Here is a 19,676-nt window from a genome sequence, read left to right as displayed (position 1 = left end):
ATTCATGTTAAACTGCGGCATGGTATGTCAGTGTACAAGCACTCTTAATCGGCATCAGTCCGGACTAGTACAAGCCACAAGCAGCCACAAACACACGTGCATGCACGTCTATATAAGTGCAATAATCTTGGAGCGATGTTAAACCCAATTTCACCTCACCTTCAAACACAGGTCAGTACTAATATGTCAGATGTAAGCTAAAGAAGAAGCTAAACATACCAGACTAAAAACTTTCTGATATCCCCTCGCATCCTGAACAACAAACACGTTTAAACTTATAAGAATATTATTTATTAAACAAGCCATATTTGTACAAAATATGATTACGTTTCTGTTGACAAATATAAAACTGATCTTACTAACCTTATTCTCACGATATAATACATGTGATGTGAATTGTGACCATGGTAACATCCACATCCTTCAACTTTACACGAAACAAAGGAGCATGCAAAGGATGTTGATAAAATCAGTAGCAAAATGGAAACTTTGATTAAGCAAAAAATTCTTAAGGCAATGTTTCTGGACGGTTCGTCTTTTATCACAAGTGAAGTCATCATTTGTCACAAATTGTTGTTGCCATTACATTATACATTTGTTTGCTTGTTGTTTGACGCCGCACTCAGCAATTTTCCAGCTATATGACAGCGGTCTGTAAATAATCGAGTCTGGACCAGACAATCCATTGATTGACATCATGATCATCGATCAACGCAATTGGGATACCATGACATGCATCAAGCAAGTCAGCGAGAATTACCACCTGATACAGTTAGTCGCCTCTTAAGACAAGCATCGTCGCCTTTTATGGCAAGAATGGGTTCGTGAAGGCTGACAAAACACAGCACCTACACTGTTGTATTTAAGCTTATCACTCACTTTCAACTTGATATTATGTTCTGTACCATGAGTGAGTGAGTAGGGTTTTACGCGTCTTTTAGCAATATTCCACCAACATCAAGATGGGGAACACCAGAAATGGGCTTCATGCATTTCTGGGAGGGGAATCGAACCCCGGCTTCGGCATGACAAACGAATGCCTTAGCCACTAGGCTAACCCACGGCCCCTTATACTATTATGGGATTAATTAGGCACTTCAAACAGTCACGAATGTATAAGGCCTCCACTGTGGATGCATAACTGTCAATACAAAAATAATACAACACAGAAATAACAACCAATGGCATGATGCATTAAGTACCCATCATCCATCTTCAGGTTGCTATTGCTGAAGTGAATGAGTCCATCTTTTTTTTAAATTATGAAAGGAGAAATATTTTACCACAGAATTAGGGCTGGGACGAGTCCCAATTTACTACCCGGGTACCCACCCCACTATTACCCGACCCTACCCAGGTACCCGCTGTAGGTCTAAAGAGATAGGTCCAAAATGTACGAGTGGGAATTTTTTACAACCCTGGCAAAACGTATTTAGATACATGTATTTAACAATCTGGTGATGCATACACTGAAGTTGACTTAAGTTATGTCTTTATTCAACCATATGAAAAGTCAGAAGGAATGGGTGCATGGTCAGAAAGAAATGCGAACATTAATGATTTGTAGTGTAACCATAGAGTTCCAGATATTTTTTGTCATTAAATAACATATGGTGTGACTAACCATGGGTCCGGGTAGTTCTGTGGGTACCCGGGTCCTACTCAGTACCCACCCGACCCGGGTACCCAGTTACTTGTCACAGCCCAACACAGAACATATATATACATCATTGCTCTAAACAGTTAAGGACTAATCTTTAGGCCTCTAAAAATGCCATTAAACAAGGTAAAAGGTTGTAAACACACACGCTATACCCAACACTACTGCATGTTGCAGGTTGACTTCAAACAGACTTCTATTGTATTGGGAGGCTTGGCTGTTTATGTCTTTATGTTTGTTTCTGGTACATCTGGCAAAATGAGGCAAAAACAGACGTTTTTTTAAATATTCACAGATCGCATCTTCTCCAAGTTGCACTCTTATATATTGATATTTGTCCATAATCTGTGTTTCAGATGAAGTAGAAATCAATGGATATTTTACAAATCCCACCGATTCAAGATCGTTTAAAATACTAACACGTGGATTGTACAGTGCTGGCGACTGAAAACTAGCAAGTGAACACACACTTCTCCAACAGAAGTTAATACTACCGGTACTTGTTCATGTATAGATAGTAAATTACCTATATTTTACACGTACGTAGCATTTATTTATTTCCCACTGACCCCTATAATGTCTTGGCAAATGGATAAATAATTCAGATCCACAACTTTCATGTGATCACTTTGACTTACCAGAGTTTATTTGTCATCAATAGTATAAATATTAAAAATAAAAAAACGTTTATCCTCAGCGACATAAAACAATAATTTGTTGCATTGAACATTCTTTTTTAAGGCACATCGACAAGTTATTAATTTTTCTCTTTTCTAAAGAGATTTGATAAAATCAGTTTTAAGATAAGGTAGAAGTGTCCCTTGTGCTGTTTTCTGTCCTACATATGATGCCACATTAATCTTCATGAACAACACTTTGCAACATCATCAACCAGGTAACATGTTTGGACATTTTACAAGAAATCAAGATGAAATTTAACAAAATCGTAACATTTATATCGCCGGTATTTAGTGATCATAGTCATACAGCTAACTTGATTACATAGTTTTAGTTAAAATAATCATTTGATACAACCACTGAACTAGTCTATAAGTTGATAAAACCACATCATCACCTTGCAGCCCTGTTCACTATGTAACAGGTCACACTTGACTGCCTCCTAGGTAAACTAGTGCTGGTGACACACACCTTGTGACCTGTCATGTCGTTATAACAATACCATCTAGCTCATAAATGCAACACCTGTCTACAGGCTGTCTATTGGCATGCAATAAATCAAAACCTAGAATTTCATCCATACTTTCCTCTATGGAGTTCGTCACGATATGGCTGAAATATTGCCGATGTGACGTTAAATTTTAACTCACTTACTTCTTAAGGTGTATGAAAACAAGAATCAAACACATTTCCGTTCTACATTCTGACACAAAAAGACAGTCACACATCAAATTCCCAGGCACTGGGGTAAATGGCTAAATAAATAAACAATGTGATGTTATGATTTGTAGGTCTTAGATGTTAACCACTTTGGTGAAACACACAAGTAGGGGTATGGTTGTAGACTCCCCAGGAAGCTGAGAATGAAAATTGAATGCACAGTGATCCATTGACCAGTCTAATAATAATGTAGACAATGAGAATTCACTCGAGTGGAATTTTGGCACATCTTAAATGGACTCCTTCTTCTTCTTCTTCTTAGATGGACTCCTTCTTCTTCTTCTTCTTCTTCGTCTTCTTGTTCTTCTTATTTTGCTCACAATTCAAAAATCATAATCAGGGCGAATCTGGGATTTGAAGCCACAATCCTAGGATTCTGGCATGCCCAAGGGACACAACTCTGCAAAGTGAAATGGGGTCCTCAAAGCAACTGTGCCACATGTGACCCCTCGTAGCAGAGATGTCAGTCAGTTATCTGTAGTGTTAGATATTGACACATAACAAACTTTGTTCACCCCACCACCTACTCATATTCAAGCTGCCTGAAGAAGCTCAGATGGATTACGTTCACAGGTATGTCCTGCAGCTCAACATGCCGGTGTTGTCATAGATGGTCATCACTGGGTGAGGTGTACAGGTATCATGCTCATTAAGTCTGATAAATATAAAACGAAAATACTCAACATAAGGCTGTGAAAAAATTATAGTCTTGGTTCTCAGGCACTGCCCACATCATCATTAAGCCTGCCACGTTTCGTTTATATTTCCATTTTCAAAAATAAAAAATCTTTAATTATTCAACGTCTCGAACACACAACCCTGGCAGTGAAATACTACTATACTTAAGAAGAACATGATTCACCGAAATTATTGTAAACAAAATTTGGTTACATACTAGCTTGAACAACCCAAAAATAAAACGCCTGCCCACACTATACTTTCAAAGCCATTGCCTGAGAACCAATTCTTTAAGCCTCAAGCTTCAAGCTGTATCATCACTAGTATTTCTCAGGTAATTACTCTTACAAATGTAACGTTTGTAAATAATTAATGGAGCCAAATATCATCTTCGTGCTTGAAAGTGAATAACCTTCCACATTGTCCAACTCAACCTTTGAAAACAGTTTGGATGAAAGTCTGGGTTTTATCTATTGTCACCCTGATAAGCTATGTACAGCACAACAGCAAATAACTATCTACACATATACAATAACAAAAACAAAGATATATACACAACCATTTTGGTATTATCACAGATAAATAATAACATAGAACCAATTGAAACACAGTGTGGAAGATCAAATGGCAGCACATTACGTCGTTTTGCACACCTTGACAACATGCAATATCTTAGGAATTAATTAATCTGAGAAAATAATGCTCCCTTTAATAAATAGTATGCACAGATTGTTTGATTCCGTGATTAAATAAACAAGCTTCACAATCATTACTTCCAGTAGGAATAAGTTAACAGTAATATAGTGAGTGAGTGAGTGAGTGAGTGAGTTGGGTTTAATGCTGCTTTGAACAGTATTCCAGTTATATCACGGTGTGTCAGTTTAATGTGGGACAAAAATGATGTACGGCTCAAATATTTACCACTTTGGTGAACCCACAAGCACAGGGATGGTACTGACAAACCTAGAAAATCAGAGCGAACCATGATTTGAACCCACAATCACAGGTTTCTGGAAAGCTCAAGGTATGCAAGAGAATTGCTAACAGTTATATAAAGGCATATCCTTTCCTGCAATTATGACTCCTATGCAATTTTGAAAAAAACACGGAAATTTAAACATTGTACAGTTTAGTCAAGGTTTCTACATTTCAGCTGTTTTAATCTCAGATAAATATTATCTCACATCAGCTGTATGATAAATGAACATCTGCCCAAACTGAAAGAACTTTGAAATGTGGGGGATTTCATCTCAGTATTTCATAGCCCTGCTGACAACAAACACTATAGGACCTCCGTAACATTTCACATTGGTATGTCTAACATACTGGAGAAACACACATCTCTCACGCAACTTTGTTTTGCGTCATACTGTCTTAAGCCACAGATTCATCCATGCGGACTCTCCGTCGTGCTTTCGGTGGCCGAGAATCGGACCCTGTGTCGGAATCTCCCGTCAGACTGCTTCTTGGTTTACTGCAAATAGGCATGCTCTGAGTTACACAACAGAATATATCTTACATTTGTATCAATTGATTAAAAACATAATAATTCCTAAAATATATTGCTGAGAACTATAATGAATATTTTCTGTGGTAAGGACCGATTTTTCTAAAACTTGGTTTGTGAATCCACAGACTCAAAGAAATTGAAATGTAAAAAAAATATAAATGAAAAGCAGTTTTTTTTAGTCTAACCAGATATACGTCAAATGTTTAAAAAAAACAACATTTACTGTCGCTACCAAAATAGATAAATTACTCAAAATACTACAATTAAAACCTGTTGAAAACTCCTACCCCTCTTTTTTCTCCTACCTACTGAGGATATAAGATAAGATAATGCTTTATTATTTGGTGGGAAATTTGGTTTACAGTGTATGAAATACAAACAAAATATATGGTATTACATCAAAGAGACAGAAGAAACATATATGTACATGTATAACACAGAGGTGAAGAACCACTTGAAGTGAAGTTAAGCTACGGACGTCAAGTGGGAGGACAAAAACATATAAAACATTACCATTCAAAAATTAAAAAGTATATTTTAAATTGGATAATTTTTCTGTTTCCCCAACCTACTGACCTGCAATATTAGGACCAAAATCCACAGATCCCCTCCCCCCCCCACCCCCCCCCTCCCTTCCCAATGTCAGGCCTAAACGTACACTTAATACAAAACTCCAATAATAATCAAATGCGCAAAGATGAAAGATGACAATTATGAAAGACTGGTGAAACAAGGCATTTACTTGTGGCATGACCAATGACCATGTACTAGGGAGTACTTCAGTGGACTTCTGTAATAATTCAGGTGAGAGTGACGTAGTAGTCAGTTACCTGTGCCTTGGTGTGTTTTCAGTATCAGACTCGTCTGTGGCCGAGAAGAACCTCAGGTCACCATCTCTTGTCTTGACTGCTGTGACCTTGGGAAACAGATGACAGTAGCAGTGAGTTGTGTTCAGGATCAGTGTTTCAGGCATATCACAGTGTGTCAAGTCAGTGTTAGTCTGTCTTACAGACCCTGATACAAATATATATCAAATACAGCCCATGCAAGTCTATAATGTTTGGCAAGTCTAGATCACTGCAGTATCTGAAAATGAAGAGAGTCACTGGGCTCCTTTTTATTATTTTTTTAACTGAACAACTGTTTTTTTTCTGTACAATATGTTCATTTCAGAGACTAGATGTTTGTCTAAGTCAGTGTGTGAAAGGCTAGGTCATAGCTGGCCAGTCTCAGGCTAGATGTAGGTGTTGTAAGGATGAATATCCGGAATACAAATCTGGAAGCCGTGGCTGTGATAAGATTGGCATACAGATGCTGGACTGGGGATTTAATATTAAGTCTACTAACAGTCTACAAACAGGCCATCTGAATGAATGAGTTGGGTCTAGTGCCGCTTAGAACAATATTTCAGCTATGTGACATTGATGTGGGGGGAAAGCCCAAAGTGATACAAGTCTTTGATGCTCAACCTCTTGGTGAAACCCATGGGCATGGGAATGGTGCTGAGATGCCTAGAAACAATCAGGGTGTTCTGGAACTCGAATACACATTCATAGGATTCTGGCACGTCGAATGGATGCAATTCTGCACAGCAAATGAAAACAAACATTAAATACAGATATTTCCAGTATGATAGCTATAAAAGATTGCTACCTCTTTTTTCTTTCCATTTCTCTCCTTCCTCCCTGCTGACACCTCCTCCAACTCCTCACCTTCATACGCATCTGGAGTGACACAAAGGAGTTTTAAAAGTCATCATCATCAACAGATATTTATCTCTATCAGAGAAGCATGTTTATTTCAGATGGTTTTACTTCAAAGTGTTGTTTTTTTAGGATATGAATACAAATACAAATGTCTTGATTTTTTTGCCCCGAAGCGAGTGAGTGAGATTTTTACACTGTTTTTAGCAATATTGCAGCAATATGCAGCATTAGAAATTGGCACTAGTCCTGTAGGGCTTACCAAACTGCCCAATAGTAAAGGTATCCTAAGGACTAGTAGAAATTGGCCCATTTTAAGGGTTTTGCTATATGTTATCATTATAAGGACTAGTGGACGAAAACTGTTAGTTTCCAACCCTGAATATGACACCAGTAGTCTATTGTGTCCCAGAATCCCCGCAAGATTCATCAAGGAATGCCCTAGGATGCATGGATACAAACTAGTAGTAACCCCTCCCCACCCCCAAAAGTCTCCCATCTACCTTACAGAGAAAACTGTACAGAGATTATTGTGAGACTGTAGTAGCCACCCACCTTCTGAGATGACGTAGTTAGCGGGGAAGTATCCCTGGGAGCCATCGGGTAGCTCCCCCATCCACCAGTTATCACTGTCCTTGTACAGCACCACAATCATGTCGCCCTTGTAGATGGTCAGCTCGTCCGAGCGCTGGGCTCGGTAGTCGTACATAGCCACTACCTGAAACATCGAGAGCGAGTGAGTTTGGTTTAACACTGCTTTCAACAGTATTTCTGTTATTCATGGCATGTCAGTTTTATATGGGAGGAAATCTTGAAGTGATTTCAGTCTTGATGTTTACTACTTTGGTGAAACCCACGAGCATGAATATGCTGCTAACCAGGGATCCCGAAATCGGTCCGATTGAAACTGCAAAATGTCCAATTCAGTCAACAATTCAGTCAACATCAATCACCGCAGACAAACTGACCTACATCCCAATAGGCTGCTATTGCAGGATATTTTTACGTATGGACCAATTTGACCTGTCACCGTAGGGACTTCCCGCACCACATGTATTTCGATTGCATAAACATAATGTAAACACATATAATCATGATAATAGTCACATTGACACAAATATGACTTTTAACGAGTCAAAGTATGGCATTTATGATATATGTATCCATTCTATGGCAATTAAAGTTCATTTCAAGGCATCAATAGCGGTAATCTGACCATGGTTGCTGAAAATAACGGTGAGTTGTGTGATCTACCGATCCCTTCACACACGATTTTGCCAAAATTAATGTAAAATGAAATTTTGAATAAAATTGATAAAATATATTACAAAAATAAGTCCAGATATACTGTGAACATGATTTTATAACCAGTTAGTATAGTAATGGGATTGTATATTTCAGTTCGGATTTGTTGACTGGTATTTCCGGTGTTACATGCTCGCTGTGATCAGCTGATAATGTTTTTTTGAGATGGGGAAAAACATTGTGTCAGTGTAATCCTTGAGTTCATTAAAAGTGTAAGTAAATTTTGGGAGCCAATTGTTACCGCACGCCATAACCGAGGTTTTGAAGGGTGCAATAACGAGGAAACACTATATTTGTTATGAAAGTGACACTTGAGTTTATTCTTTTTGTTCATACATCCAGCACCTCAGATGTGAGGTGGGCGTGACCAAAATGCAAATGTCCGATAGGCACAAAATATATTTCCGGATCCCTGCTGCTGACAAACCAAGAAACATATTAGGGTGAATCTGGGTTTGAAACCGAGTTAGACCCAGAATAGGTGTTCAAAGTTTCACTGAGTAAAATGCTTTGACTAATCCATTTTGACAGCTCACAGACAATGCAAATGAAGAGTTACTTCCCTTTACCCAATGCATTCAAAATAAACATCCGCTATAAATTGATTTCTTAGCAGGGTATATGAGCAGGCTACATGAACGGGCAACATGGAAAATATCTGCCCTCTTCTTAACCAATCAGAAACTAGTATTTTAATGTAAGGTGAGATAAAGGTCCATCTCCCAGATGGGTACTTGAAACACTACCTACTTGATATGCCTTGAAGAAACACACAAAACCCAATAAACAGCTGATGTATACAGTGATGTTTTGAATCAAAGCTATACTAATCATCCTGTGAAGACAAAACTCTGGTAATCCAAGCACTGACATTACCTGGAACAGTAACCACAGTTTACTAACAGGTGCTCCTGTTCCAAAGATTGTGCTGGACATACTCACCCTGTGTTGTAGACTGATCTTGCCAGGGGCCGACTGGAAGGAGAAGGAAGCCTTGCCCTGGGACTGGAACACACAAGGGGGGGATGAACAAACACCAATATCAGTCTGTGACAAATCCCTGGCTGTTGACAAACCCCAAACTTGTCATTTAGCATCTTCCCAAGGCATGGGAGTTAACTGACTATAAAAGTCCAGTTTCCACCCTTGCCAAACTAGGCCAGAATTTCTAGGTTCAATTGTAGTGCTACCAGTGGCTATTAGGAGTTATGTTCCTTTCATGTCTCTCCTGTTGACCAATCAGATTCCACCTCTCATATCACTTGCATTTGCTTCAAACAAAATGGTGGATTCGAACACGCAACCCTTGTATCTGTAGCCCAGTGAGCGAAGGCTACAGAGGCGCAGATAAATCTTAATCATTTTAAGAATGACTATTCCAAGTACCATAGGCCAGCAAAAGATATTTTACCCGCGTTTCCTAATTTTCATAGAAAGTATGTTTGAAACATAAAAATGTTGATAAATGATGTTTTAAGTTTCTTTTTTCAGTTTATAAGTAAGATAAAACACTTCTCCTCGGGGTTTTATGATATTAAAAACCCTTAGCCTTGGGACAAAACCTCAGGGATAACAGCCCTCATAAAAATTCTTGGTTTTAAATATCTTAAAAATCCTCGGACATGCTTTATCCTACACAAAACACAGCCATCATATAAACATATGAATTTTACACTTGTAAAAGTTAGTTGTTGAAAGAAAAAGAAAATTCCCTCACCAATTCAAGTGACTTAAATCATTAATAAAAAAGCCTCAAGTGTAGTTCAAAGTCATTCTTTTACTGTTTCTTATCTTCGATTTTTTTATGAAATACACTTCTTTTAAGGGACAACTTTTGTCTTAAATTTCGTTTAAAGTCAGAAAATCAGGTAACTGAAAATGGCTGATAAACAGTGGTATACTTACAGCGCTGAGAGAGAGTTGATGAGGGCGGCCATAGAACGTGGGGCTGGACGACCTGCTGCCCCCTCTCTGGCCAACTGTAACAAGAGTTAGTGAGTGAGTCAGGTTTGACACCCCATTTTAATACAATAATGTTCGTTCTTCAATACTCTTGTGGAAGCTATTGATTCAGAGGCTAATAGCATACATTTCATTGCTTTTTGTTTTTAATCTGTGAGTGAGTATGGTTTTACGTCATTTTTGGTAATACTCCAGCAATATCATGGCAGGGACATTAGAAAGGGCTTCACACATTGTACCCATATGGGATTCAAACCCGGGCCTTCGGTGTCAGCAGCAAATGCTTTAACCACTAGCCTACCTCACCTATCCCCTTTTTTTAATCTGGATGTTTGTATGAAGACATGAAACATTTTATGGAAAACAACTTCTTTATTTCAGGGGTACGTACTTCTTGCCCACTCATCAGGTGAACCTCAAGAAGTAGCCCTGAAAAGTCTTTACAAAGGTAAATATCCTTCAAACTTCAAAATGCTTATCAAACACTTGTATTCTTGTACATAGCAATTGATGAACTCAAGGTGGAAGAACAAATGAAGAATGTCTGGTTCAGACTCGATTATTTACAGAATGCCGTCATATAGCTGGAATATTGCTCAGTGCGGCATTAAACTTCAAACAAAAACAGTATTACAGTAATATCATGGCATGTCAGCTTAATGTGGGAATAAAGCCCGAAGTGATGCAGGTCTCAGATGATTCTTAGGTGAAACCCATCAGCACGGGTATGATGCTTACAAACCTAGTAACATAATCCGGTCAATCAAACAATACAAAAGAACCAAAGATAACTGGTTCAATTGCTTCAAATCACAGTCAGGTCCCATGTAAATCAAGTCAACCTTCGCTCCCTTCTTTTTCTGACAGTGCATGATGCTCCTACTCACCCTCTGAGAATGTTGGCCTCCATCCATCGGACTGTTTGAGGTAGAGATTCTGGTTGGAGTACTGTTGATGCTGCATCATGGTCGACATCGTCTGCGGTGCATGCGGTGAGAACGTGCTCGGTAATACCGCCTGTTGGAGAGAGGTGGCGACATCATAAATAAGAGCCTATGTTTTTGTGGGTTAAAAATAACCCGGGGAAAGTTACAAGTTATTTGGTTTGTGATTGACTTTTGTGAGTGAGTGAGTGAGTATTGTTTTATTGTTAGCAATATTTGAACAATGTCATGGCGGAGGACAACAGAAATGGGCTTCACACATTGCACTTATGTGGGGAATCGAACCTGGGTCTTCAGCGTGACGGCCTAGTGCTTTAACCACAAAGCTACCCATCAGCCCCTATGACAGCAGTAAGCATGGAAGGAAAATCTTTTCAAAAGAGCATTACCAGCTAGTAATGCTGATGTCATCGTAAGGTTGGTAAAGACATTAGGACACACATTTTTTATTTTTCGTTTCCTGCTAGTAATACAGACCTTCTTATACAATATAAAATGTCATATATAAATTCCATGTCTACATCACCATTCGCTGTGCAGAGTTGCGTCCCTTGGGCACGCCATAAACCTATGATTGTGGGTTCAAATCCCGGTTCACCCCGATTATGTTTCTAGGTTTGTCAGCACCATTCCCGTACTCGTGGGTTTCACCGAAGTGGTAAACGTCTAAGACCTGCAGGTCTTGGGGCTTTTCTCCCACATTAAGCTGATGCACCGTGATATGACTGGAATACTGTAAAAAGTGGCGTTTACCCCAAATCACTCACTCACTCTACATCACCATCAGTGATTCAAGAAGCCAACTGCAGTTTTAACGCCATGGCAGAATGACCTTCATATGAATAAATGATTGACACAGCTATTTTTGTTTGTTTTTGTTTCGACTGCCCGTGTGTGGAAAAGTTGGAATAAATCTGTGAAACATAAAATTAAAAGTGTGGCCTTATATGTTATGAAGATCTCAATGCCCGCAGCGGGAAAGTCAGTAAGATATCATGAATACCTCTTGGTAAAATAAGACAAGAGATCCACTCACAGCTCGTGGGGTGAGGCCATAGCTCTGTTCAAACATGGATCCCATCCCTGCTGTCGGCAGACTACCCTGGGCGGCTGCGAACGGGTGAGACTCGGGCATCTGGAACAGTGGGCCCGTGGCCACCATCTGAAGCTGAAACACACATATGATATTACACACCCATATATCAACATCAACATTACATACATTAAGCATTCTTCACAGGGAACTATTTTAAGAGAGTTGGATTAAAGACTGCTTTAAAAATCCCCGGGGGTGGATAGGCAACTAGGTACCGGGGTATGTGTTTCGCAAAGGATACTATACAACAGTAGTGATGGGTGGCTACAAGTGGGGTTGAGGGGCAATGAGCCATCAATAGCAGGGGACGCCAGAGTTGGGCTTAATACATTATGTGGGGAGTCGAACTCGGGCCTTCTGCGTGATGAGTGACTGAGTTGGGTTAACGCCGCTTTTAACATTATTCCAGTCATATCGCGGCGTGTCAGCTTAATGTGGGAGGAAAGCCCAAAGTGATGCAGGTCTCAGACATTTACCACCTTGGTGAAACCCCCGAGCATGGGTATGGTGCTGACAAACCTAGAAACATAATTGGGGCGAACCAGGATTCGAACCCACAATCATAGGTTTCTGGCGTGCCTAAGGGACGCAACTCTGCACAGCGTATCGCGGCGCCTTAGACGACTAGGCCACCAGTGCCCCCTTCTGCATGATGAGCAAACACTTCACCACCAGGCTACCACAGCTCCCCAGGAGAGGACAGGAGAGGAGAGGAGAAGGACAGGACAGGACAGGACAGGACAGGACAGGACAGGACAGGACAGGACAGGAGAGGAGAGGAGAGGAGAGGAGAGGAGAGGAGAGGAGAGGAGAGGAGAGGAGAGGAGAGGAGAGGAGAGGAGAGGAGAGGAGACGAGAGAAAGTAATGGTTTCAGCCAGTCAGCAACAATCCATCAATAGTCTTGAAGTCTGGAAGACCGCTCGATTTGCTAACCTACATATGATCATACTCAAAGAAACACAATTTAACATACAAGCATGTGTATTAAGCAGGGACAGTATGAGTGTTTCTTGGAGTAACGAAGTAATGATCATGAGGAGTTTTCTTCGCAACCACTTACAGATCTGAAAGAAATTTCAGGACAAGTCAATATGGTTGCTGCCCAAGCAGATACTCACTGTGGCGTTGTCCAGCTTCCTCATGACCCGATGGTACCGCGCCTTCTCGTGGGCTTCAAACTCTCCCTTCGAGAACACCTGCGTCCTGGCAGAGTTGAGTTGGTCCTCGGTCGGAACTGGGCTGTAAGGACATAGGTCAAGCTGGTCAGTAACGGTCATATACTTTGAGGATTAGAAAATCCCTGGTGGCTGAGTGGGTTAGATAAGTGGCGATTAGGTGCTACATTTGAGTGTGTGTTCGAATCCCAAACCATAATGTTGTACATTTGATATTGTGTATTCATGATATCAGGTACTTCAGTGAAAAATACTGGGGTGTGGTGGTGGGGGGTGTCTGACTTTTGATATTGTGACTTAGAATTGGTCATTGTGACAAACCCTCCTCCTCTATATGGTACCTAAACTTGGTTCTAAACTTGTCTGAAATGATAATGACCTTATGTATAATAGAGTCATGGCTACAACATGCACAAAAGAACTGAATTGATTCTTAAGCATTTACACTTGAAAATCAGTGTGGGCTGGCATGGTTGGAGAGAAATGTCATTGTACTAGAATTTCATTACTTGACTGACACACTAATAGAACATTATTAGACAATAGGTGTGTGTGTTGTAGGGGGTAGTGTCATGTCACATGACTTTCATAAACTGATGACCAGCACAACTGAAATGCTCAAACGCAGTGAGTGTTTTACTGCTGTGAGCAGTGTCTGGGAAACAGAACTATGTGAGAACATTAATGTAGCTGGGTCCCTACCTCTTTCTCCCTGTGGTGCGCGATGTGTTGATCTCCTCAATGTCGGTGGTCTCATCAGGCTCCTTGGTGGGGAAAGAGAGACCCATTCCTATGTGAGCCGCTGAAGAACAAACAGCCATAAACATTTCTACATGTTTCACAGTGATCAAATCAACATCTAACATGTGTCTAAATATCTCTGAAGAACAAACAGCCATAAACATTTCTACATGTTTCACACAGTGATCAAATCAACATCTAACATGTGTCTAAATATCTCTGAAGAACAAACATCCATAAACATTTCTACATGTTTCACACAGTGATCAAATCAACATCTAACATGTGTCTAAAAATCTCTGAAGAACAAACAGCCATAAACATTTCTACATGTTTCACACAGTGATCAAATCAAGATATAACATGTGTCTAAATACCTCTGCAGAACAAACTGCCTCAAACATTTCTACATGTTTCACACAGTGATCAAATCAACCTGTAACATGTGTCTAAATACCTCTGCAGTGATCAAATCAACCTGTAACATGTGTCTAAATACCTCTGCAGTGATCAAATCAACATCTAACATGTGTCTAAATACCTCTTTGATCATGGTCAGGTCTCGTTAAAAGTAATCATATCACGTTAATGAAAAACATCTATGAAATGACACTGAGTCAGTCAGTGAGTATGGTTTTATGTTGCTCTTAGCAATATTCAAACAATATCACGGCGGGGGACACCAGAATTGGGCATCACACATTGTACCCATGTGGGGAATCAAACCGGGGTCTTCAGTGTGACAAGTGAATGCTTTAACCACTAGGCTACCCAACTGCCCCTGAAATGGCATTGGTATATTGATTTCTAGATTAACTGGTTAATTACTAAATCAGCCGATGACCATTGCGGAGTACATCTTCTGTCCCTCCTCATCAACACACAGGCTGTTGATGTGGTCATGATGTTTCATCCCATGTTTGATATCACCTCCAAGCCTCTTGGGTCATTTGATATTGGACTCAACTAATAAAGTAAAACGCCCGCAGCAACTTCAGTTCAAACAGGAATGTGAATTATTTTCAACACAAAGCAAACCCCAGGACTGTGAACTCACCCTGAGGGTCGTAGTTGTAGACTAGCACTGGTTGGTTGTCCCCGAGGGAGCAGATGGCGAGGATGTGGTCGCGGGGGTGGTAATCCAGGTCGGTGACAGGTCGCTGGTAGTTGAGGTCCGAGTACCGGGCAACTTGGTCCCCTGGAATATCAAGGAGAAAATGCTTGTGTATACAAAAGGGCTATGCTTATGGTTATTAATTTATTTCAAAAATATATAGTAAAGCTGCAACTTCTTTAAAGTTATATTATTGGGACTTTTGAAAATATAGTGTGGGCTGGAGGTTTTTTTTTTTGCTTGTCAAACTAGTGTGTAACCAAATAAACAGTTGTGTTATGTTATCATCAACCTGGGAAAGGGACTCCCTACATAAACAAGCATACAAACACCTATTGCCGCCATTACCATAACATGAAATGCACAGTAAAGCAGTGCACATGTACAGGGAAGTAACTGTGTGCTATATTGGATCGCATTGTTTTTAAGTATTAGGTGAGTGAGTGAGAGTGAGTGAGTGAGTGAGTATGGTTTTACGCCGCTTTTAGCAATATTACAGCAATATCATGGCGGGGAACACCAGAAAGGGGCTTCACATATTGTACCCATGTTGGGAATTGAACCCGGGTCTTCGGCGTGACGAGCAAACGCTTTAACCACCAGGCTACCCAAACACCCTTTTAAGTGTCATGTTTTTTAAATGTTTAGCAAAATGTGCGGGCAAGACTATTATTTTTTTAGCCTAAACCTGATATTTATGAAATATATGAGCTCATTACCGAGAATAATGGAGAACCTGATAATGAACCATAATACACTGAGTGATAATGGGTGAGTGAGTGAGTCAGTTGGGTGTAACCCACGAGCACGGGTATTGTGCTGACAAACCTAGAAACATTATCGGGGCGAACCGGGACTCGAACCCACAATCATAGGTTTCTGGCGTGCCCAAGGGACGCAACTCTGCACAGCGAATAGCGGCGCCTTAGACGACTGGGCCACCCATGTGATAATAGGTAAGTGATATGTAAGATGGGTTACCTGTCTCTGTGTTCCACACATATGCTGTGTTGTCTTCACTGCCGGAAAACACAAACGTTCCACACGGAGAGATAGCACTACGGATCTTTTCACGGAAGTTTAAGGCACCAATGTAATTCTGCATAATTCGTTGTCTGAAATAGAACAAACTTATCAACAAAAAATCCAACATGATGCTATGATGATCTGCTTGTGATGGAAATCTAAGTTCACATTTGAGATTATAGCTTATAGTTCTTGACGTGATTGCATAGTACAACTGTGTGAGTGAGTGAGTGAGTGAGTGAGTGAGTGAGTGAGTGAGTGAGTGAGTGAGTGAGTGAGTGAGTGAGTGAGTGAGTGAGTGAGTGAGTGAGTGCTTTTACAACTCTTTTAGCAATGTTCCACCAACACCAAGACAGGAGAACACCAGGAACAGGCTTCACACATTGTACCCATGTTGGGAATCGAAAACAGGCCTTTGGCTTTGGCTTTACCACCAGGCTACGCCACCGCTATAGATATAAGGCTGTGTTTGTTTCCCACTCACACTCTGAGGTCCAGCATGCGGAGGATGTTGTCGCGGCAGTGGAGCAGCAGTCGACGCCCACTTGGATGCATCCTAATACTGTTAATGGCAACATTCTACAAGAACGAAACATGACACAATCAAATTCACATCACTACACTTTCGGCAAAAAATGACAATATGCGTATTCATTCAAACTTCCACTCATGAAATGTGATTCAGATCTTTTGCATGTTTCAGTTTTAATTCAATGCTCTGACTTAGCCAGAGGAGATTGTTTGATTGTTTTTTGTTTAACGTCGCACTCAGCAATATTCCAGCTATATGACGGCGATCTGTAAATAATCGAGTCTGGAGCAGACAATCCAGTGGTTGATATCATGAGCATCGATCGACGCAATTGGGATACGATGACATGCATCAACCAAGTCAGCGAGTCTGACCACCCGATCCCGTTAGTGGCCTCTTACGTCAAGCATAGTTGCCTTTTACGGCAAGCATGGGTTGCTGAAGACCTATTATACTCCAACATATGTTTACCTTCAATTCTGGATCCCGGATTTCGAGGAATACAGTCCATTCTCGAATGAATGCTGTAAAGTAATAACAGAACTGATTAAAGAGAGAAGATATACGATCATTTAATTGTGGATATCTTGAAATCCTAATGAACCAACAAATATATCTGATATATGTAAACCCTATTGAGCCTACAGATATATGTAAACCCTATTGAGCCTACAGATATATGTAAACCCTATTGAACCAACAGATATATGTAAACCCTATTGAGTCTACAGATATATGTAAACCCTATTGAGCCTACAGATATATGTAAACCATATTGAACCAACAGATATATGTAAACCCTATTGAGCCTACAGATATATGAAAACCCTATTGAACCAACAGATATATGTAAACCCTATTGAGCCTACAGATATATGTAAACCATATTGAGCCCACAGATATATGTAAACTCTATTGAGCCTACAGATATATGTAAACCCTATTGAGCCTACAGATATATGTAAACCCTTTAGAACCAACAGATATATGTAAACCCTATTGAACCAACAGATATATGTAAACCCTATTGAACCAACAGATATATCTGATATATGGAAACCCTAAAAGGGAGTATATGCACAATATCACAACAAGTGACACTGAGAATGTAAAAGGGGGCTGGTGGATAAGTTATTTTTCTTTCAGAAATAAGGTGTGTGTTTATTGTTTAACATTACACTTAGCAATAAAACAGTGAGTGAGTGAGTGAGTGAGTATGATTTTACGCCGCTTTTAGCAATATTCCAGCAATATCACGGCAGGGGGACACCAGAAATGGGCTTCACACATTGTACCCATGTCGGGAATTGAACCCAGGTCTTCAGCGTGCCGAGCGAACACTTTAACCACTTGGCTAACCGACCGCCCCTGATCCTTTTCAAGTAAAGGCTATCAAAGTGAGATACCTCGGCGAGATTCCTGCTCCGTGACGTAGACATTCCAGATGAAGACTGCTCCAGAACTGTCAGCGGAGTACATCTTGTGTCCCTCCTCATCAAAACACAGGCTGTTGATGTGGCCATGGTGGTTCTCAATCTCCTGCATCAACTGGAGGAATACACAAATACATGTTACAGACACTGTAATTACCAACTTGTCAAATATTATCAAACATGATGAGCCTTTCATAAACCATGTCAACTATCTGGTCAACACAGATTCTTATTCAAGCAGTACTTTTCCATTCAATCAAATACCAAGAATAACATAGTAATTTTCAGTCTGTGACTTTAGACACTAGTCTGAAGACTGAATTTGTTTGTTTGTTGTTTAACACCGCACTCAGCAATATTCCAGCTATATATTTGCAGCCGAGTAATAATCAACTCTGGACTGGACAATCAAGTGATTGACATCATGACCATAGTCGCCTCTTACAACAAGAATGGGTTGCTGAAGACCTATTCTACCCCGGATCTTCACTGGGGTTCCCTCTAGCAACCACTATTACTGACCACTCAACACTACACTCCCACTGAGATCTAATGTACTACTAGTACAGTATGTGATGTATTAATCAGTACTGACATGTCCATGTGGTTCGTCTCCGTGAATGTCCCACACTCGCAGCACCTGGTCATAGCCGCCTGTCACTACGATGTTGTCGACACGGGGGTGGAACTGGGCGCTGTACACGAAGGCGGGGTGAGGCAGCAGCTTATTGGAGGATCCACCAAAGTTCTTCAGATCCCAGACTCTGGAGAATCCATAAATAGCGTATCACACACTCATGTACGAAGGCAACAACACTGCTCTCTCAAACTGTCCAGCAGATACAGGCCAATTTGCATGGATAATGTGAGTTGGTTTTACGCTGTTATAAATATATTCTGGCAATGTCATGGCAGGGGATAACAGAAATGGGATTCACATATTGTAATTAGGTATTAAACCAATGGAATGACAGACAAGAGGTCAACATTGGCCAATCAGGAAGCACATTACTTGTGCTTTATGGCACTAATTTTAAATTGGCGATTTCGCTTCGAAACATATTTTGCCAAATTCTCAATTAAGAATTTGGAAGGGCTAATAGATGGTCTAGATTTTATGGATTCAGTCGTTAAGCCCGTAACTATTGTTCGGAATACCCCGTGTTAAAGTTTTCGAGGTTGCATGATTAGAAATCACATTCCGACTGTCACTTTCATGATCTGGTAAGTGACGCTCTGATTGGTTGGATGAAATGTCGTTCTGATGTGACCCCTATGGGATGTCCTCAGATCTTTGTTTGGCGGTGGCGAGAAACAAGATCCAATTTTAGTGAGGTTGTTGATGTGGCAAGCAAACGCTTTAACCACAAGGCTACAACACCCCCACCCCTCAATGTT

General features: G+C 40.3%; 1 protein-coding gene across 1 annotated transcript in view; it reads right to left on the bottom strand.

The window, feature by feature from the left end:
• Window positions 1-308: 308 nt before the first annotated feature.
• LOC139478436 (jouberin-like) overlaps window positions 309-19,676 on the bottom strand; it is a 46,472-nt gene continuing 27,104 nt past the window's right edge. The window contains exons 17-32 of the mRNA XM_071260893.1: window positions 18,874-19,042; window positions 18,252-18,393; window positions 17,317-17,369; window positions 16,798-16,892; window positions 16,269-16,402; window positions 15,231-15,371; window positions 14,135-14,234; window positions 13,376-13,496; window positions 12,197-12,328; window positions 11,104-11,233; window positions 10,160-10,233; window positions 9,197-9,259; window positions 7,505-7,667; window positions 6,900-6,970; window positions 6,077-6,162; window positions 309-5,210 (exon numbers count right to left, since the gene is read on the bottom strand). Coding sequence (XP_071116994.1) covers window positions 5,111-5,210; window positions 6,077-6,162; window positions 6,900-6,970; window positions 7,505-7,667; window positions 9,197-9,259; window positions 10,160-10,233; window positions 11,104-11,233; window positions 12,197-12,328; window positions 13,376-13,496; window positions 14,135-14,234; window positions 15,231-15,371; window positions 16,269-16,402; window positions 16,798-16,892; window positions 17,317-17,369; window positions 18,252-18,393; window positions 18,874-19,042 — 1,774 coding nt within the window. The 3' untranslated portion in view covers window positions 309-5,110. The remainder of the gene's footprint in view (window positions 5,211-6,076; window positions 6,163-6,899; window positions 6,971-7,504; window positions 7,668-9,196; window positions 9,260-10,159; window positions 10,234-11,103; window positions 11,234-12,196; window positions 12,329-13,375; window positions 13,497-14,134; window positions 14,235-15,230; window positions 15,372-16,268; window positions 16,403-16,797; window positions 16,893-17,316; window positions 17,370-18,251; window positions 18,394-18,873; window positions 19,043-19,676) is intronic.

Source organism: Haliotis cracherodii, unplaced genomic scaffold (genome assembly GCF_022045235.1).
Source record: "Haliotis cracherodii isolate W230 unplaced genomic scaffold, xgHalCrac1.p SCAF_4, whole genome shotgun sequence".
NCBI lineage: Eukaryota > Metazoa > Mollusca > Gastropoda > Lepetellida > Haliotidae > Haliotis > Haliotis cracherodii.
This window is presented reverse-complemented; position numbering and strand designations above follow the sequence as displayed.